Consider the following 18,742-nt stretch of genomic DNA (forward strand, 5'->3'; position numbering starts at 1 on the left):
GATGTCTTGGTCTAATCACTGCACCGGCTGGTTGCTTGGCAGCCCTGCTCCTTGATCACCCATAGAAAAAGAATATATGAACTGTACATCAGATGGTCTAAGAATGTTAAAGATACGCCCTTATCATTCTTTAGTTCATTCACTGCTTAGGAAAAAATACAGTAATTCATTGGAAGATCCATAGATATTTGGATGTGACTGTGACCCCGTCTCTCTCTTTTTCTCTGCCTAACCACAGCTGTGTTTAGGTAATCTCCTCAATTTAAAGGATTACATTAAGATCATTAGCAGCACAAAGTTAGCAGTGATCAAGGAGGACAGAAGACCCGGAAACACACATAAGGAATCATAAATGTAAATAGGTCTAACTGTATATCGAGTCAATTGCCTATTTATCATGTGCCTGAGTGTTAGTTGTGATTATTGTATATTATATTTCAGTGCATTGGGAGGATTTGTGATAACGTTGGCATGAAAGAGTAGTACTGTACACAGTTGTTGCTTTGAAGGTACAGTATGTTACTGTATCAGTATGGGAATACACACAAGTGTTCATGTATTTCATCAATATCTATGTGTGTATGAACAAGTGTATATGTCTGTGTAAGGCATACACCATTGGGAGTATATTAGTCTTCATCATGAGGAGTAGTTAAAACATGTGCCACTTCACTAACACACACTTACAGTTAATGCCAAGTCCATGGCTTTAATCATGCTGGAGCTTACCTCAAACATGACACTGAGTAGGATAGCTTTGGAACGGCCTGTGCTGTACATGGTGTGTTGGCTGGACCAAGTCCTTTTCTTCTAGAGCATATCGATGATCATGGTCCCAATGGATTCTAAGCTACATGGAATTAATACCTAAGTGGGTATACCTACTTAACTTCTTGTGTACTGTTTGTTGTGCATGGTGATGATAATAATGGGGATTTTATGTGACTGTTAAGTCCAGTTTGGGTAGAAACATTGTCCTAATGAACAACACATTTTGGGAGCAGCCATTAGTGTCTCTCATTTCTCTTCTGGTGATGCCCAATACATATTTCCATCCCTGGATGGACAATAAATTGTATCAAATCTTTTTTAATATGTTTTTAGGGCGTTTTTGCTTTATTGGGATAGAGACAGTAGAGCTTGACAGGAAGGATGGGAGAGAGAGGAGGGATGACATGCAAGATATGTCGAGGGTCGGAATCGAACCAGGAACCTTGCGATTACATGGTATGCGCATTAGCGTGCTACGCCACTAAGCGCCCCAAATTGTATCAAATCTAATCAGATTAGATTTTATCTTTTGTTTGTCTGCTTGTTTATCCAACTGAATCTCACTTTACTCATTTGCGTCTTTCCCTGCACCTGTCTTTGTTTGTTGGATCTTTTCTCTCTCTCTCTCTCTCTCTCTGTGTACTTTACTGTTATGACAAATTAACATATTGATATTGTTGATTTATATTAGATCTTTAAGATCCAGCCCTAACCCTTGCTCCAACCCTAATAGCTCCAGCCCTAACCCTAACTACAGCCCTAACCCTAAGCCTAGCTCCAGCTTTAACCTAGCTCCAGCCCTAACCCTAACTACAGCCCTAACCCTAACTACAGCCCTAACCCTAAGCCTAGCTCCAGCTTTAACCTAGCTCCAGCTCTGACAGATAGGCTCCCCTCTCCTCCCTTCTCTGGGGGTCATCTCATCAGAGAGTTTAGAGTATTTCTCCTTAAAATTTCCCTTTGTTTCTCTCGGCGCAGCCTTGAGATTGGCCACATGGGGTTGAAGGAGGATATAGAGTCACACACAAATTCCCTATGGGATATATGTATTGGGACACACAATTACCTCTTCCACACAAACTAACATTGTGAGGGATAAGAAATAGGTGTGAGGTGTACAATGCTGGTTGTACAGTTAGGTGTGTGGTCCATGAACGTTTATCAATTCATTTACAGCCATATGTAATGCATGTGAAGTATGGTGAGTTGTCTACCATCAGGTAGATGTGCGAAAAACAACGTACATTAAGAAGTGAGGAATGTATAGGTGGTGCATTTATGGATGTCATGTGTATGTTACATGGGGTGTGTGTTCAGGGGAGTGTTCTGGGGAATTGAGCTATCACCATTTCCACTGGACAGCCCTCCTAGGATCACAGAAAGGCTAAAGGAGAGAGCGTGGGAATTAACTATTTCCTGTCCGTTATCACGATGCGGTAGTATGCACATGCAGTACATCTCTTCTGGTCCACCTTAAGAGAGCGGAGAGACAGCCTGTTGTGGGGAGAGCAGGGGAGGCCCTCACTGGCACATGCCTGGCTCTTTAAGGCAGACTGGGGCAGTTGTATTCCTGTTAAAGGCGCACACACACACACATACACACACACACGCACACACGCGCGCGCGCGCGCGCACACACACACACACACACACACACACACTCAAAATGTTAGACTTTCAGCTGGCCTTTAAATCTTAGCTTTTGAACGAAATAATCACAACACATTCTTGCATACAGGAAACTTAGTAAGTAAAGACAGGTGAAAATTCCTGACTGACTGTGAGGCCAACTTTGGGTAAGGTCTATTGGGTAAAGTGTACACATAAATCTGTTTCATTACAAAGAGGAACAGCTTAATGCCATTTCTGGCTGTGCCTTCCCTTGACCAGGATTGATTAAAACATATATATATACAAAATCAATTAAAAAAAATAATAACAAAAAAAAAGGGGGGCTGCACTGAAGACCTCCCTCAATCTCTCAAAGCATAGGCAATTTCAGCTAAAAACCTTTGTGATTCATTGATATTTTAAATTCTCTGTGATCCCTGATTTGAATAATCTCTTGAACATTAGGCTACAGCAGCATTCACAATTTGAATTGCTAGAGTTGCAGGGTGCAAGTATCGCTATTAAAATAGACGTTTAAAACTATACTATACATTCAAGACTCAAATGACATGCATGCTCGTGACCCTCCGAAAGCCACTACTCGCGAGAACGCGAGCGACGGCCAACCTAGTGTAAAATGGCGTCCTCCATAAACTGTGTAGCAAATTACAAAAAATTGAAGGAAGTGCCTAATTATTAAGTAGATAACTAACCCCGCGTATGAGGACTGTGACCCTGCATTTGAGTTAGCCCGACCAATAAGGTGCAAGTTCTGGAGCCCATTCTGACAGGTAGGCTTGAGAGAACGCTGATATGGGTCGGGGTTCTGTACAACACTGGCATATCTCGCGCGTGCAAAGCACATTTCGAGCGCGGTTAGTGTAGAGGCGCGTGCACACGCGTACTACAAAAAGAGCCTCGAGCTCAACCCAAAATAAGATGCTGCAGTATCCATCCAACTATTATTAGCAGATAATGCTGCTTTTTATTGAGTCGAGAGTACATTTGGAAACCCTGTGGCTTTTCAGAATTACTCAAATATATCTGCACATCTGTGGAAGTTCTGACAGGGGCATCTGGCACCTGTGTATCTAGGCACAGACACTTATTTCTTTCTTTCTTTCTTTATCTCTCAAAAGGCTGCCTAGCAATGATGAATGTACCTGTGAACGAAAGTGTGTTTTGACCATCAAGTCTTGTTGAATATCTGCTATATGACAAGATAAAGTTGTGAGCTGTTATTATTTATGGGGTAGAACATATTACTGGCTACGTTATTTCCGAATCACACACGCCAGTGCTCTCATGATGCATCGCAAGCAAATGAGCCTTTAAATTGAATACATCACAACGGTAGGGTATTCATACCAGCTGAGCAATACTATTATATGGTATTAAATGTGATGCATGGCAATACATGTAGCCTATTTGTGAAAAGCAAAAGCTTATTCAGAAACAGGAAGTTTAATCTCAAGCAAACATTATATTTATATGGCTGATATTAAGACACAAATGTGTTGCAGTCCATCAACAAGGAATTATAAATTCACTGATACATTACTATTGCAAGCATTATCATATAACTGCTCTCTTCTTGGGAAATTAGTTTTGTCTTTGATAAGAAAATTGATGCATTGCCACTCGACTCGGGTGCACGCAATGCTCGTTCCCGTAAATATGAAATGTGTTGTGTCGTTGCCTATCGTTAGCCCTTGGACGAAGCATAGCAGAAAGAAGAGGGACCTGCGATACAGTCCTCGCCCTATCTGATGCGGGAGTTGCTTGTCAGACTCAGAGCGAGTCCGGGGATTCTCACAGTTCCACCGGGCCTACTTCCGTCATCTTCTCTCTTCATATTCAAATATGGCTAAAATACTTTTCTCTACATAATTAGAGCACACACAGTACAAAACAAGTATTCCAAATACTCGGAATACTGCTGGGTTGATCTGTGCGTAAGGTAAATTTGATTTGATATCTGCATTGTTCTCTCGGAAACCAGGGGTAAATTTCGTCGAAATAAGCACACGTCACGTAGCTATTTGTAGTCAGCTAGCTTGTTAAAATTAATATACTGCAATTAATGGCATCGACATGCAATGTATATTTCAGCAAATTGCACGTGGATAGCATATACTGACGACTTGGGGTTTATCGTGTTTTATTTTTGAACGCCGTGCCTTGGCGGAACGGAGGGTTTTGGTTTTATTTAAGGTAGCATTGAAAGATGCACTTGTTAGCACGCTAGCGTTAGCTACCTAGATACATACCTAACTAACCTACTGAATTAATTGGTGGAGGTGGCGTCGTTGGTCATTTTTTGACCATATCTTAAAGTCCAAAGCAATTATTTATTATTTCAATAAACATTTATTTTCCTTTAAACTGTGGGGGCTATACATTTTATCTCTGTGTAGCCAGCCAATGTGTACTAGGCCTCATGCATCTTTGGGCAGTGTGAAATACACACAAACACATTTCTGTGACAACTCTACTGTCATGTTTACGCCAATGTGACGGCGGGATAATTGGTGCAAAGTGCATCAAGGAAAGGGGTTTGCCAATGCACTTTGCCCCATGTCAGCTTCACCTCCCTCAAATGAAAACAGCCAGCTGGGCTTTAAGGGTATACTTTGGCCTATTCTATTCACCATGTTCATTTATGTATTCATTTAGCAGTCATTTCACTTCTTACACAGATCAGCATAGTTGAACTAATAAAAAAATGGGAGGTATAGCTTGCCTTTATGGTTTCCCACTATTGTGTATGCATTAATGTTGATTCAATTACGAAATAACCACTGTTGTGTGTCATACTGTCAGGCAGTACTTGTGACTGAAACTGTTGACCCTCATATTGGGGCTAGTTGAAGTTCTAGTGCCTAGTTTACCCCTGTGATGTGGTGTTTTGCTATAAACTATGTTCTTTTCCTCACTAGGTGCAGTGGAGGGCATTGTAACTTGTCATGAACGAGCCGGTAGAGAGCGGTGTGGTCTCATTTGACGAGTATGTGAGGCAGAAGGCCCGCAGTGTGCCTCAGCATCGCATGAAGGAGTTCTTGGAGTCATTGGCCAACAAGGGCCCAGAGGTGCTGCAGGAGTTCAGCCAGCAAGGCGGCACTGCCACCACCACAACCATGGTGTATCAACAGGGTGGCAACTGCGTCTACACCGACAGCACTGAGGTGGCAGGGTCACTCCTGGAGCTGGCCTGTCCGGTACGAGCAGGTCCCTTTATCCTGCAGTCTCTTACTTAAATGGATTTTATACTTTGCCAATTGACTGCCAATAAGTGATGTCAGAGAGTAAACCACAACATACACTCAAAGACTGATGTCTGTGCTTGTGCCTTATTGTCACCTTTGTTCCTTCCATTATCAGTCTGAGTGATGATCATATTCTTGTTATTTGTCCTGAACAGGTGCAGGTGACCTCTGCACAGATCTCACCCCAGCTGGCTGCAGCTGTGCACCAGGCGTCTGAGCAGCAAATACAAGTGCAGGTGAGTAATGCCCGCCCACACACAAACCATAAACTGTGACCACCTTCAGACTTGCTGTGTGAAGGGTGTCCTGAACACATTTCTCTTTCTCTCTCGTTCTACATAATAAGGTACAGATTCAGGGACAGCAGGGCCAGACAGTGGGCCAGGTACTCCAGGTGTCTTCTCCCTCCCAGCAGGAGCTCCAGGGCATCCCCACCGCAGCACAGCTGGTCCAGCAGGGAGAGCTCACAGAGGAGCAGCACCAGCAGGTACATAAAAAAAATTAATCACTCATGTTAACACACACCTACACAATTCACTCTGCATATATGCGTTTATATTACGCACACTCACACTGCTACTACTTACTTACCCAGATTGCATTGGTTTATAATTGAGTATCTCTCTCACAGATCCAGGCCCAGTTGGTGGCAGCAGTAGCAGGAGGTCAGCAGATCCAGCTACAAGGGGGTCAGCAGATACAGCTACAGAGCGGGCAACATATCCAGTTACCCGGAGGGCAACAGATACAACTTCAAGGTGGGCAACAGATACAACTTCAAGGTGGGCAACAAATACAACTTCAAGGGGGGCAACAGATCCAGCTACCAGGGGGGCAACAGATCCAGCTCCAAGGGGGGCAACAGATCCAGCTCCAAGGAGGGCAACAGATCCATTTCCAAGGGGGGCAACAGATCCAGCTCCAAGGGGGGCAACAGATCCAGCTCCAAGGAGGGCAACAGATCCAGCTCCAAGGAGGGCAACACATCCAGTTGCCAGGGGGGCAACAGATCCAGCTTCAAGGCGGGCAACAGATCCAGCTACAAGGTGGCCAGCAGATCCAGATCCAGACTGTTGAGACCATGTCTCCTTCCCAGCAGCAGGGCTCTCCTCGCGAGGCTGAGAGGAGGGCAGGCACATCCCCGGCAGTGCTCCAACCAGCCAAGAAGCGCAAGGTGGATGTTCCCATTGCAGTGTCCTACGCCCTCTCTCAGGGCCAGCAGGTGGCCACAGTCCTGGCCATCCCTCAAGGGCAGCAGCAGGGCTACCTGTCCCTACGGCCGGACCTGCTCACCGTGGACAGCACCCACCTGTACAGCACCACTGGCACAATCACAGGTCCTGCAGGTGAGACCTGGACCATCCCTGTGTACTCAGCCCCACAGCAGCAGGGTGTAGCACACATCGCAATTCCCCAGGAGGCCTACAGCAGTGTACAGATGGCAGCCTCCAACGACAAGGACAAGATGGTTGCTAACTCTTCATCAGGGGCCGTGTCTGTCCAGTCGGGTGCTGCCGTTTCCTCTGGCACACAGGAGGAGGTGGTGCAGACCCTGTTCCCTGCGCAGTTCATGAACGGAAACATCCACATCCCTGTGGCAGTGCAGACGGTGGGAGGAGCTTACAACACCACACAGTCACTACACATCTGGGACCCTCAGCAACAGCACTGTCAGGGAGGAGAGGGACAAGAACAGCAGCTCCACCTACAGGTCAGAATGGGGTGGACACCTCCTGATTTATATTAGACCTTTGATTTGTCCTTGCCACAGATGCCAAGGTTGTTTTCAGGTTCTCAGAAGAAATGATGTTAATTTTGATGGTTGTCATCACCAGATAAGCTGGAGGTGATTACTCCTTCCTATTGTGATGCTGAGAGCCTAGTTTTGATGTTCCGTCTGTGTGTTTGTGCCTTCTGCAGGGTCAGATAGAGTCAGAATCCCAGGGCGAGCCTCCTACTGAGCTGCTACTCCCTGTCTCTCTGAAGCCTGAGGAGGGCCTGGACGTCTGGCGCCTCTGGGTCCAGCGAAAAAACGCTGAGCTGGACAAGGATGAGCAGACAAAGCTAGCGCCCATCGGACGTGAGTCAACACACAGACACTCGCCCACACATCCATCACCCCCCCCTCCCAGTGTGTGTAATAACTTTCATTCCCCTCCCCTCCCATCTCTGTCTTTCTTTCTCTCGCTCCCTCTCTCTCTCTGGCTCCAGGTCGGCAGCCCCTGCGCTTCCAGGAGGACTTGGTATCGAGTGCGGTGGCTGAGCTGAACTTGGCTCTGGCCTTGATGACCCAGGAGGCGCGAGGTCTGGAGGGCGAGCAGTTTGAGCCTGATGCACTCTACTACATCTTCCTGTGTATACAGAAGGTACGCATACCATTCCTGCACACACAATGTTCTGTATCCTCACTGACTCGGATATCTCTCAATACACGCATAGAATGCTGAGTTAGCCTAAGTGTATGACAGTATAAAGTGAGTTTTTCTCTCCTTTCTGCTTGTAGTATCTCTTTGAAAATGGACGGGTCGATGATATTTTCTCTGATCAGTACTACACACGGTTCTCCCAGTGGTTACACAAAGCTCTGGATGAATGGAGGCCCAGCGTCCATCCGCTGGGTAAGAGACACTGTGTTTGTGTCTTTGATTGTGATTATTTCGGTGCGAGAGAGGCTGACATTTCTCTTGTGTATTTCTGTGACAACGATGAAGTTTTCGTCAAGAAATGTTTGTTTTGGATTACTTGCTGTCTTGTGGGAATATATTCTTATTAGCTGCTTTCTCTCAGGGTACCTCATTCCTAGTCATGTGACAGAAGAGATGTTGTGGGAGTGTAAACAACTTGGTGCCCATTCGCCAGCCACACTGCTCACCACTCTCATGTTCTTCAACACTAAGTGAGTTACACACAAACACACAAATCTGTACACATGATGATAAACACAATGTTTACACCTGTTTTAATGTTACACCATACTATTATTCCTACTCACCCCTCACTGATTACAGTCATACTCACACTCTTATTGTATTGTGCTTGCCACAGTAGAGCCGTCACCCACGTTGCCTCTGTCATCATATCAGTGGTAGTTGTTTAGTTGCTGCAGGTTAGGTGCTGTGTGTGTGAATGCTGGGTGGTGTGTTTGGTTCTGAAGAATTCTCTTTACTGTGTAGGTATTTCCATTTGACGACAGTAGAGCAGCACATGAAGGTAGCCTTCTCCAAGGTGTTGAGACACACCAAGAAGAACCCATCCAACCCCAAGGACAAGAGCACCAGTATCCGCTATCTGAAGGGAGTGGGGCTTCACCATGTCGGACAGAAAGGTGAGATCCTAGGCTCAACATTCTCTGTTGATGACCTAGCCTGGTATTGGCAACATAAGGCTCATCTCCCTTACAGTCCATCACTACTGGCTGATGCTCACCTCTGACCCCTGCCCCGTGTGACTTGTAGTGACTGATGACATGTATGAAGAGCAGGCTGAGGATCCTGAGAACCCGCTGCGGTGTCCCATCAAGCTGTATGACTTTTACCTCTTTAAATGGTGGGTGATGCTTCCCGTCCCATTACATTTCTCGTATCTAAGAAGATGTCCTTGCTTGTGGTGCTCTCCATGGTGTTCGATATATATAACAGCTTTAATCTTCTCTTGTCTCTCTCAGCCCCCAGAGTGCCAAGGGGCGTAATGATGCCTACTACCTGACACCAGAGCCGGTTGTGGCGCCCAACAGTCCCATATGGTACTCTACCCAGCCAATCACAAGTGAACAAGTGGAGCAAATGCTCACACGTATCATCATTGTGAGAGAGATCCAAGAAGCCATTGCCATGGCGGGGAACATGCACTGAGAGAGGAGAAGGGAGGAGGGACTGAAATGGACACAGTCTCTCCTTTGAATCAGTCCTTCTCGCTCCACAACGTTCCTCACTATGCAGTATCCCCTGACTAATTCAGAAGAACTCCAGTGGCCTCTCAACCCATCATACCTTTCAACCACGGGAGCTGGGGAGCGACAGTGTTTACAGAATGGTCTTATGGGCCTTTTTAAAGTTCTGATTCCTTGGTTTATTAATCTAAAGGCAGTTAAAAGTATGTCAAGGTCACTCATGCTCGATTCTGATTGACTGACTGAATTCTTTCTTTCTGTTGGTCTCATATGTTTAAGCCATCACCTCACTCCCTCACTTCTATATAGAATTATTTCCTGGACTGATAAGTGGGAAGGATTTTTTGACCAGATCACTTAACTGAAGTGAATGTCCTGACTAATTAAATCATATATATATATGATATATATGATATATATATTGATATATATATATATATATGGTGTATATATATATATATATATGGACATGTACCCTTTTACCTCTTAGCTTCACACAGACCCCACGCCCCTGTCCCCTTCCTCTCAGGTCCCAGACATGGCAGGAGCATGGGGCCCCATAGAGCCCCCCCGAGCAGAGTGTATCACACATGAACAGACAATTATGGGACCTCTGCTCACCTTCTCTTTTTTTTTTTTTTTATATTTGCATTTATGATATCCTGTATGTATTGATATTATAGTGTTGTTGGAGGCTAAAGATGAAAGCCTGTTTTCAAACATGCCTTTTGTACTGTGAGTTTGTGCTTGTGAGTGATTCTGAGAGGATGTGGTTAGAATGAAATATGAAGTGTTTCAGTAGTGGTGTAAGAAGTTGTGAATCCTGTTCGCTCAGGTGAGATCCCCAAGTCGACAACAGTGTACAAAGGAACATACAACGGAATATTCTACAGCTCAATTCATTTTAATAGCTTTATAGTTGAGTTGTATAAATCAAACTGTTTGTTTATGGAGTTCTTGGGTGCATCTCAAAAGTCTCAAGTAGCTTCTTCCTTATGTCCTCTCCTGGAATGTACTTTCAACAGTCCAATTCTGTCACATACGTACTAACCTCGTCTTCAAGATATTGCGCATATAAGCCTGGAATAACGACTCAAACCTGGTCATTATTTGTTTTCAGTGATTTCTGGGAACGAGATTAATTGATGGCCAACATAGGATCCTACTAGCATGACAAATTAGGAAATACTGCTTACATTTGCATTTTATTTTTCAATTTCACTCAGTTATATATATTCTCCCCCCCCCCCAGTCCAGGTTGGGAAACCACACAGGTGATGCCACGACATTATCAAAGCTCTAAGGTCCAAACATCCTCCTTCTAAATAGGGGCGGCTCAGACATCATGACGTCTCCTTTCTATCTGGAAGGGTAATCTGCAGGCGGTGCATCGTGGTGGTGAAGAATTTTGGCAGGGGGCAGGATACTGTGATGTCACTATGACCTTTCAAGCCTGGCAATGTGAGCTGACGGGCATGAAGGTGAAGAGGGAGGTAGCGTGCCTTGCTCTGTTCCAGTCCCAGCCTCCGCAACACACTTTCCGGTAATTGCTGAGGATTTAAATGAGAAAGTTTACTTGAATACATAGTTTGGCGTTGTGTCCTTTCAAAAATGAAATCACTGATGTGCCAAATACTCAATGGATGAAAGCAGGGATTACTTGCTGCCAAATTGCCTGAATCCCTTCAGTACTCACACAGGAGACATGACCTATACCGGTAGACATATTGGGCTGGTTTCCCGGACACAAATTAAGCCTAATTCTAGACTAAAATGCATTTTAAATTAAGATTTTCCATTGAAAGTGATTTAGTCCAGGACTAGGCTAAATCTGTGTCTGGGAAACCGCCTGAGAGTTGTAGGTGACTAGTGAAGTTACTTAGTACAAAAGGAGTCTACAATGCTATGCTACCTTGTACCCTGTACTGTATCAGTTGAGTATTGTGAAGTTCTTTGATGTTTGCCTTACCTGGGGTGCCAGTTTGCTCCAGTGGGAATATTTGTGGTCCCCAAGGATGGGGCATGCCAAAGCATATGCCATATGGACCCTCATCTGGTGCTTCGCCCCTAGGATTAGGAGGGGGAAGATGAGACAAGATACAGGAACAAATTGCAATGTTATTTCACTAGGCTTGTAAAGTGGCTTCCTCATGAATCAAGTGGAAGGGGCCTAGGATGATGTTCTTCTATGTTTTGTTTTTATTAGTTTTTTTCAGACTGGCATGAGAGGGCATCTGCGCCTTGTTCCTTTATGGGATAGAGAAATCAACATCACCCAGTGCTCATAGACCTCACCACAATTGTGTGAATAGACAATGATGACTGTCAGAATACATTAGTTAGCATGTAGTCTAGGCACAGTACTATTGCTTACCTGTGATTGGCTGAAGTTCCACCAAGCTGCAGCCATTGCTGCTGTCCAGGACACGGTACTTTGTCACGGCACCGGTGGCCTGGCGATGGGCACGAACTCTGGTCATTCCCTCTCCTCCGTCACTCACCCTGTACACTGGACTCAGGCCCATCTGAGGGTGTTTACAAATAGGTTTTATAATAGAGGTACCAACACCAATCCTTAAGCACAGCAAAACGTGCTAAGGACACAAATTGTGCGGTCTATTGACTCGAGGACTGTTGTGGCGTGTAAAGGTTGTGTTGTGCGATTTATTCTACATAAGGATGAGTCTAATATTCAGGAAGTGAGGCTTACCTTGAAGTGAGGCTGAGAGCCTGTGACCGCTCTCTCTATGACGGGGATGTCAATCACGCCCTCGGAGGGTACAGGCACCCCCACAGTGACAACCCTGGGAGAAATTAACAAATCAATTAACTTCATGGAATTTGCTCAGACACCACCCGAGACTGATTTGTTTTGATAAACTGATAACTGGTGTTTGAATGAGCCTCAACAAAAAAAATCCACTACATACCAATATTTTCTCTCCACTTGGTGATTTTTGTGGAGGTTTTGTATGTAGTCCACAGCCTCCTCACTCCTGGCCAACAGAAGAGTTCCTGTTGTCTCCTTGTCTAATCCCAGGCATACATGTAGCTGAGACTTAGTTTGCATACCATCCATCATTTTGGCAAGAACTGGAAGAATGCTGGATATGTTGTTTTTGACCCCTGACCCATCTGAGAGAAAGAGAATGGGATTAAAGCTATGGTGCCATTATCTTCGGTATTAGTGTATAGTGCATAGACATACACAAATGGTCCAGTGACAGTCTAATGATCAGATCGGAATGAATAAATAGTTTATTAACGAAATAATCCTTGATCAATTTGACTATGCACTGTAAAAAAAAAAAAATAATACTTCACATAAGTAGCCTACCTTGCACGGATACTCCATATGGCTTGTTGATGACAACAAGGTCTTTGTTTTGGAAGCGTATGCACCTGTGAAGGTGCTTGGCCAACACGTTGGGGTGGACATTCTGCAACTGCTGACTGGACTGTCGGAGCTCGGTGACCCTCTTCTGCAGAGGGGTCTTAATAGCATCTTCTAGCACGTTAGTTGCCTTTACTTCCTCCCGTTGAATCTTACGCGCAAGGTCGATCGCCCTCAAATTACTCTTCTTTTCCTCTTTATCAGAGTCAAGCCTGGGTGTCTTTCGTCTGGGAGCAGTGACATGTGTCCGCGCGAGCAAAGACGGCACTCCTGTCGATATGTGACAAATGCGCCTCATTTTAAAAGGGCAAAGGAGCATATTGCATACGCGAGTCAAGTCAAAATTACTAACGACACTTCCTACAATGTAGATGGCAATTTAGTGTAAGGGCAAAGCTTGAGCATCTGTGACAGGCTTGCGAACACAGGGTAACCGGACGTGATGAATGTTTACTTCCGCGCAGCTTCTGCTGTTGTCTATGTGTGCGACGTAGTGGAGATGAGTCTGGGCCACCGCGCAGTCACGTCCACAAATTGTTCCTCCAGAATGAATTTGAGGATTAAATGCGGTCAATAATCTCTCTCGGAATATTTTTGCGATGGCCGAGGTCCGCTTTTATGTCTCTTTCTTTTTTCGATATATTATTTTAAGGCATTGATACATGTTTTAGCTCCCAAGGAAATAAGAGCATGCAAAGATGAAGATAACGGATAGCGTTTTGCGAAAATTTAGGGTTGCTAAAACGTTCCGGGAGAATTCACAGAAAATCAACTGTGTGGATTATAGCCTGAATGGCGAGAGTGCAATATCCAGTAGTGATGACGACTCCATTGTTTTATATGACTGCCGGGAGGGAAAGTGAGCTCAATCAGCATTGTGTTTTTGGTATTGCATTAATCCCACAATCATTCTTATTGGCCTACCCCCTCCTCTGTTTCAACCAATTGGTATCACATTGTGCAGCCGAATTGGGCAATAGTGTTGATTATGTGACCGACTGGGTTACTGTAAACAGTCTGCACGCAGTAAGACTGTGTTTGCCCACTGAGCTAAAGCCGTAGCATCAGAGAGATGAGAGCAAGCTCACTCATCGTGCATTCACTGAATCACCCCCCACTTACAAAGGGAATATACTACACTCATCCTAGTCATGACATTCTAGGAAGTCTGACATTTCACAACCATATATTGGCATTGCTCTTTGCATGATTGAACAGCATAATTGTCTCTGTACTTGTACTCTGCACAATGACAATAAAGTTGAATCTAATCTAATCTAATCTAATCTAATATGTTCTGTACCTCTGTGGTCCTATACTCCTGTCTCACGTCATGCCCTCACCCCATCTTAGGCCCAAACGGACCCTATATAGTAAGAAGTATGGAGTGGATCTTATCCGATATACACATGGGGATGCCAACACAGTCGTCTACAGCTCCAACAAACTGGATGGTAGGAATTTCTGGCATAAACCAGTTGAGGACTATCTTTTTAGGTGGGGGATAACAGAGCTAGGCTGGGCCCCAACCCACCTAAATTATATATTTGTGTGTGTGTGTGTGTGTGTTATAAAAGTATAATCTTGTTCATTATGTTAATTATTTGTGTGTCTCATGTAGATACCATCCGATACCTGTCGCTCACTGACAACAAGTACATCCGCTACTTCCCTGGTCACACTGCAAGGTGAAACAACTCTTTGGGATTTGATAGTAGTATATAGTAAACATCTTTACTATATAGACTTTACTATATAGTCATTAGACTATAGACTGCCACATATTATCAAGCTTCAGATTTGGAAATATATAAATGTTGTTTGGACACTAATATTAATTTTGGGTTGTGTGGATGTTGTCAGGGTTGTTGCTCTCTCCATGTCACCAGTGGATGATACATTTATCTCAGGCTCCTTGGACAAAACCATCAGGCTCTGGGACCTGCGCTCTCCAAACTGTCAGGTAACTACTGTATCTGCAGCCTTTCACTGTGTGACCAGAAGTATACCAGTCATCTAGTTTCACTAAAGCTTTACACCTTTACATTTACCTAATGATCTGGGGTAATGATCCAAATATGTGTCTCTGTTTGTGTGTGCGTATTTGTTTGTCTCAGGGTCTGACTAATCCTTTGGGAAAGCCTGTATGCTCCTTTGATCCGGAGGGGATGATATTTGCTGCTGGGGTGAACTCAGAGGCGATTAAATTGTATGACCTTCGCTCCTTTGATAAGGTAAAACTGTGTGAAATCAATAATTGATTTTGTATGGGTGTGTGTCAGGGGCGGGGAGGGGGGGGCAGCAAGTATCTACAATGTCAGTTCCTTTAGTGAAGTCAACAGTAGTAAGTATGTAGGTCTTTTGTTTTCAGGGTCCATTTTCTTCTTTTGAGACTCAGTTTAGCCGTGTCTGTGAGTGGACTGGACTCAAATTCAGTAAGGATGGCAAACAGATTCTCATCTCTACCAACGGGGGTGCCATTCGCATCCTAGATGCCTTCAACGGATTGGTGCTGCACACATTCTCAGTGAGAGAACTACTGTTTGTCTTCCAACACAGTTATACGGTTGTTGTAGTCTGACTGTTCATATTTAACACTTTTTACATGTGTGTCCTGTAGGGCTACAACAACTGTAAAGGAATTTCCCTTGAGGCCTGCTTCACCCCAGACTCACAGTTTGTCATGATTGGTGAGCCCAAACACTAAAAACATTCAGTACAGCACCTGGGTAGCTCAGCAAGATCAGGACCATTCAACATTTGAATCACTAGACTCTGTTAGTAGGAAAAGTCACCTTCATTTCAAGTCTGAAGCCAATTCCACCCTTGACTGTATTAACATATATTATTGCCATCTTAATTATTCCACAGGGCAGTCTGAATAGGTCTGACACTTAGTCCAAACCCTCTTCTGATAAAACTGCACTATACTAACCCCTGTGTTGTCTAATGTCCCAGGTTCTGAGGATGGGAGGGTCCATGTCTGGAGCACAGAGAGTGGGATGAAGGTGGCTGTTCTGGATGGAAAACATTCTGGTCCGATCAACACGCTACAGTTCAACCCCAAATACATGACCTTTGCCAGTGCCTGCTCTAATATGGTGAGATACTGTACAAACACATTCATTTAAACAGCCACACAACCATGCTTACTCAAAAACACACACAGAGACATACTCAAACACTGTCTCTCACGTATTACTGCTAACCCTAATCCTTACACTCTTTGTCCTTACTTTTAGACATTTTGGCTTCCCTGTGTCGATGACTGACCTTGGGGTGCGGCCTCATTAACTCGTCCCTGGGGGCACCTGTGGAATCATCATTGTCCACAATCCCTTACTCCTTTCATGTCATTATAAATATGCACAGGCCCAATGCAGTCGGTGCAAAGAGCTCCACATTAGATCTCAATGTGGTGCATTGTGATTGACCAATACACCATGGGGTGGTCTACAAGGAACTTAGTCAGTAAAGGCTTAGGATAATAGTTTCATCTGTGTGAACCTTGTTATAACACATTGGTAAAAGGTATTCCAATCACTCGTACATGCATGAGCCATTGTCACTCATTCTTGTGTGAGGAGGTCATTACTTAAAGTGATTGATTTGTCCACCCTTTCTTTTGCCGATAGCTTCTGAGTTTTAAGATATCAACTGTCTATTGTGACAGGTGCTATTTATAGCTTCCCTGATGAGAAACGTTTCTTAATATTAGAGTAGGTCTACTACGGGCTGACATGTTTTTAGATATCTTTTATAAGTGGTTCTGAGGGAAATGTGTCATAAAATGTAATAATACAACGATTCTGGACATCTCTTTAGGCAAACATAAAGAAAGTATTTTTATTACATAATAAACACAACGCAGTGTGCTTTAATAGTAGATACATATTTTGTTGTAAATTCAGTATTGATGTGTTTTTGACTGTATTCTGAACATATTTTAAATGTTATTTTAAATGCATGCATTAGTCATTGCTGCAGTCTTGTTGTTTTACTGTCCCTAATTGCTATTTATAGTATCTTAATTTTATTATTTCATTTTGCTAGTACTTATATTTTCATAATATGTGACATTTTTATTTCCAATTGTTTTCATTGTAAAGCGCATTGTAAATAAATGTTTTTTATTAAATAAATCAAGTGGTCACATTTTTGGTTGGGCGTTATTTTGGGGGGAACATTTGGGTAGAATATGATTTACTGTGTTACAATTTCTCAATGTCCTAAGAAGTGTTGAGAGTGAGGAAAACTGATTAACAAATGTATTTTCTTAAGCGACCTATGTGGTTTTTCACTTAAAGCGTTTCAATAGGTGGTTAATTAAGAACATTTACAAGGTGCTCTGTATAGATAGTCCTGTGTTAGGTATATGAGCTCAAAGTGGGTTCTACTCTCCCACAGTTTCTATTCTCCCACAGCTTGTGTACTGTATTTCAATTTGTTTGGATTTACTTTACCTTCAAAGCACATTGTGTTGAATTTGTGCTATACAAATAGTCTGATCGACTGATTGATTGAAGTGAACTTATCTTTGTGTAGTTGTAGTGTGTGTGTGTTTGTTTGTTTGCGCTAAGTGTGTCTGTGATAGAGGGGGCCTCTATTGAATAATGCATAGAACCTTGGATTGTGTACTCACAGCTGGGTGAATAATGAATGATCCCATCACAGGTAACCTCACAGGCACACACTCATCTTTCTCTCACCCACCTCTGTGAGTGTGTGCGCGTGAGAGAGCGCGAGGGGGCGGGGGGGTGTTAAGTGGATAGAGGGATACGTTTATGAATGCAACCTCTTTCTCCCACTTTTTCTTTCTCCCACTTTTCTACACAATTATTGCCTGTAACATTTTCTCTTTCTTTCTCTCTCTCTCTCTCTTTCTCTCTCACACACACACACAGACACACACACACACATTGAATATGCATGAGCTGTGTTTGTAGTTTTGTCAATGGCCATTGTTATGTAGCTTATTTGTATTGACCATTCAACAACCAACCATTCATTCGCCAAAAATGCCTACCTACAGGTCTACAGTAGGCTACTGTCAATTTGCTGTTTATTGTTTTGTCAGATATAAGGGATATGGAGACAAATACAAAGTGTACTTCGCTTTTGCAACAAAAGTTGTTTGGGTTTGTCAGTCAGAGGATGCACGCTTAGCCATATCCCTGCCACAATAGCCTAAATATATTAAAGTCCCTACTCCGAACCAAGGTACGGTGTTGAAATGCCAGGGTCAGCTTCACCCTGGGTGTCGCATTTCTTTGACCAGGAGGCTGGAATTTGAGATCTCGGTTGCGGTCGCATGTTGAACTGATCCGGCTCATGATGTGAATGAGTGATAATATGTCATTGGTGATGACACAGGACCATCCATCCAAGAACAGACAGGGAAGCAACGATGTTATGGTCTTGAGCAGCGGAATTCTAACATATAACGAGCCTTCAGTGCCACATGCCGTAGCCTAACGAAGCGCGTCTTTGGAGAGGTCCCACTCCCGCCAAGCGCTTCAAAGTTGTGGTCATTGATACGTAAAGAATTTTAGATCAGTGGTTAAGGTGGCATATCCACTGACAGGTACGTTATTACTCATCTGTCACATTTCCGCAGGTCGAGTTTCAAGCGTTAGGGATCCCCCAAGTCATCCTTTGGGCGTTTATGTCATTGGCTTGGAAGTTGGTCCAGGCCGAACTGTCTGCTGTCAGTGCGGACGTACCTGCTGCGCGTTAATAGAGTGAAGACACGGAGACTCACAACGTTGTTGGAGGAGAGGATTTTGAAGCGATAAATCTATCTGCCAAAAG

General features: G+C 43.9%; 3 protein-coding genes across 6 annotated transcripts; 2 read left to right on the forward strand and 1 right to left on the reverse strand.

Annotated features, from left to right (window-relative positions):
* Window positions 1-3,037: 3,037 nt before the first annotated feature.
* Window positions 3,038-10,261, forward strand: qrich1 (glutamine-rich 1). Of its 3 annotated transcripts, none has more exons than XM_083668440.1 (12): window positions 3,038-3,173; window positions 5,322-5,600; window positions 5,804-5,884; window positions 5,995-6,135; window positions 6,280-7,359; window positions 7,569-7,728; window positions 7,860-8,014; window positions 8,152-8,266; window positions 8,436-8,544; window positions 8,822-8,973; window positions 9,104-9,194; window positions 9,313-10,261. In XM_083668440.1, the coding sequence occupies exons 2-12, from the start codon at window positions 5,349-5,351 to the stop codon at window positions 9,497-9,499; spliced, it is 2,523 nt and encodes an 840-aa protein (XP_083524566.1). In that variant the 5' UTR covers window positions 3,038-3,173; window positions 5,322-5,348; the 3' UTR covers window positions 9,500-10,261. The 3 variants fall into 3 exon arrangements, with proteins under 3 accessions (XP_083524566.1, XP_083524565.1, XP_083524567.1); XM_083668439.1 differs by lacking the exon at window positions 3,038-3,173 and adding an exon at window positions 4,061-4,342; XM_083668441.1 differs by lacking the exon at window positions 3,038-3,173 and adding an exon at window positions 4,061-4,342 and having other exon boundaries at window positions 6,001-6,135.
* Window positions 10,262-10,405: 144 nt separating this feature from the next.
* Window positions 10,406-13,359, reverse strand: rpusd4 (RNA pseudouridine synthase D4). Its single transcript, XM_083668452.1, has 6 exons — window positions 12,875-13,359; window positions 12,468-12,672; window positions 12,248-12,341; window positions 11,912-12,062; window positions 11,507-11,604; window positions 10,406-11,087 (listed from the first exon to the last, which is right to left on the reverse strand). The coding sequence occupies exons 1-6, from the start codon at window positions 13,248-13,250 to the stop codon at window positions 10,881-10,883; spliced, it is 1,131 nt and encodes a 376-aa protein (XP_083524578.1). The 5' UTR covers window positions 13,251-13,359; the 3' UTR covers window positions 10,406-10,880.
* Window positions 13,360-13,433: 74 nt separating this feature from the next.
* LOC310803610 (WD repeat-containing protein 82-like) lies at window positions 13,434-17,072 on the forward strand. 2 transcript variants are annotated; one of them, XM_083668457.1, is made up of 9 exons: window positions 13,434-13,790; window positions 14,285-14,385; window positions 14,553-14,619; window positions 14,795-14,894; window positions 15,049-15,165; window positions 15,303-15,458; window positions 15,552-15,621; window positions 15,890-16,032; window positions 16,174-17,072. In XM_083668457.1, the coding sequence occupies exons 1-9, from the start codon at window positions 13,630-13,632 to the stop codon at window positions 16,201-16,203; spliced, it is 945 nt and encodes a 314-aa protein (XP_083524583.1). In that variant the 5' UTR covers window positions 13,434-13,629; the 3' UTR covers window positions 16,204-17,072. The 2 variants fall into 2 exon arrangements, with proteins under 2 accessions (XP_083524583.1, XP_083524584.1); XM_083668458.1 differs by having other exon boundaries at window positions 13,466-13,539.
* Window positions 17,073-18,742: the final 1,670 nt, after the last annotated feature.

This window comes from Argentina silus (genome assembly GCF_951799395.1).
Source record: "Argentina silus genome assembly, chromosome: 4".
In the NCBI taxonomy this organism is placed as follows: domain Eukaryota; kingdom Metazoa; phylum Chordata; class Actinopteri; order Argentiniformes; family Argentinidae; genus Argentina; species Argentina silus.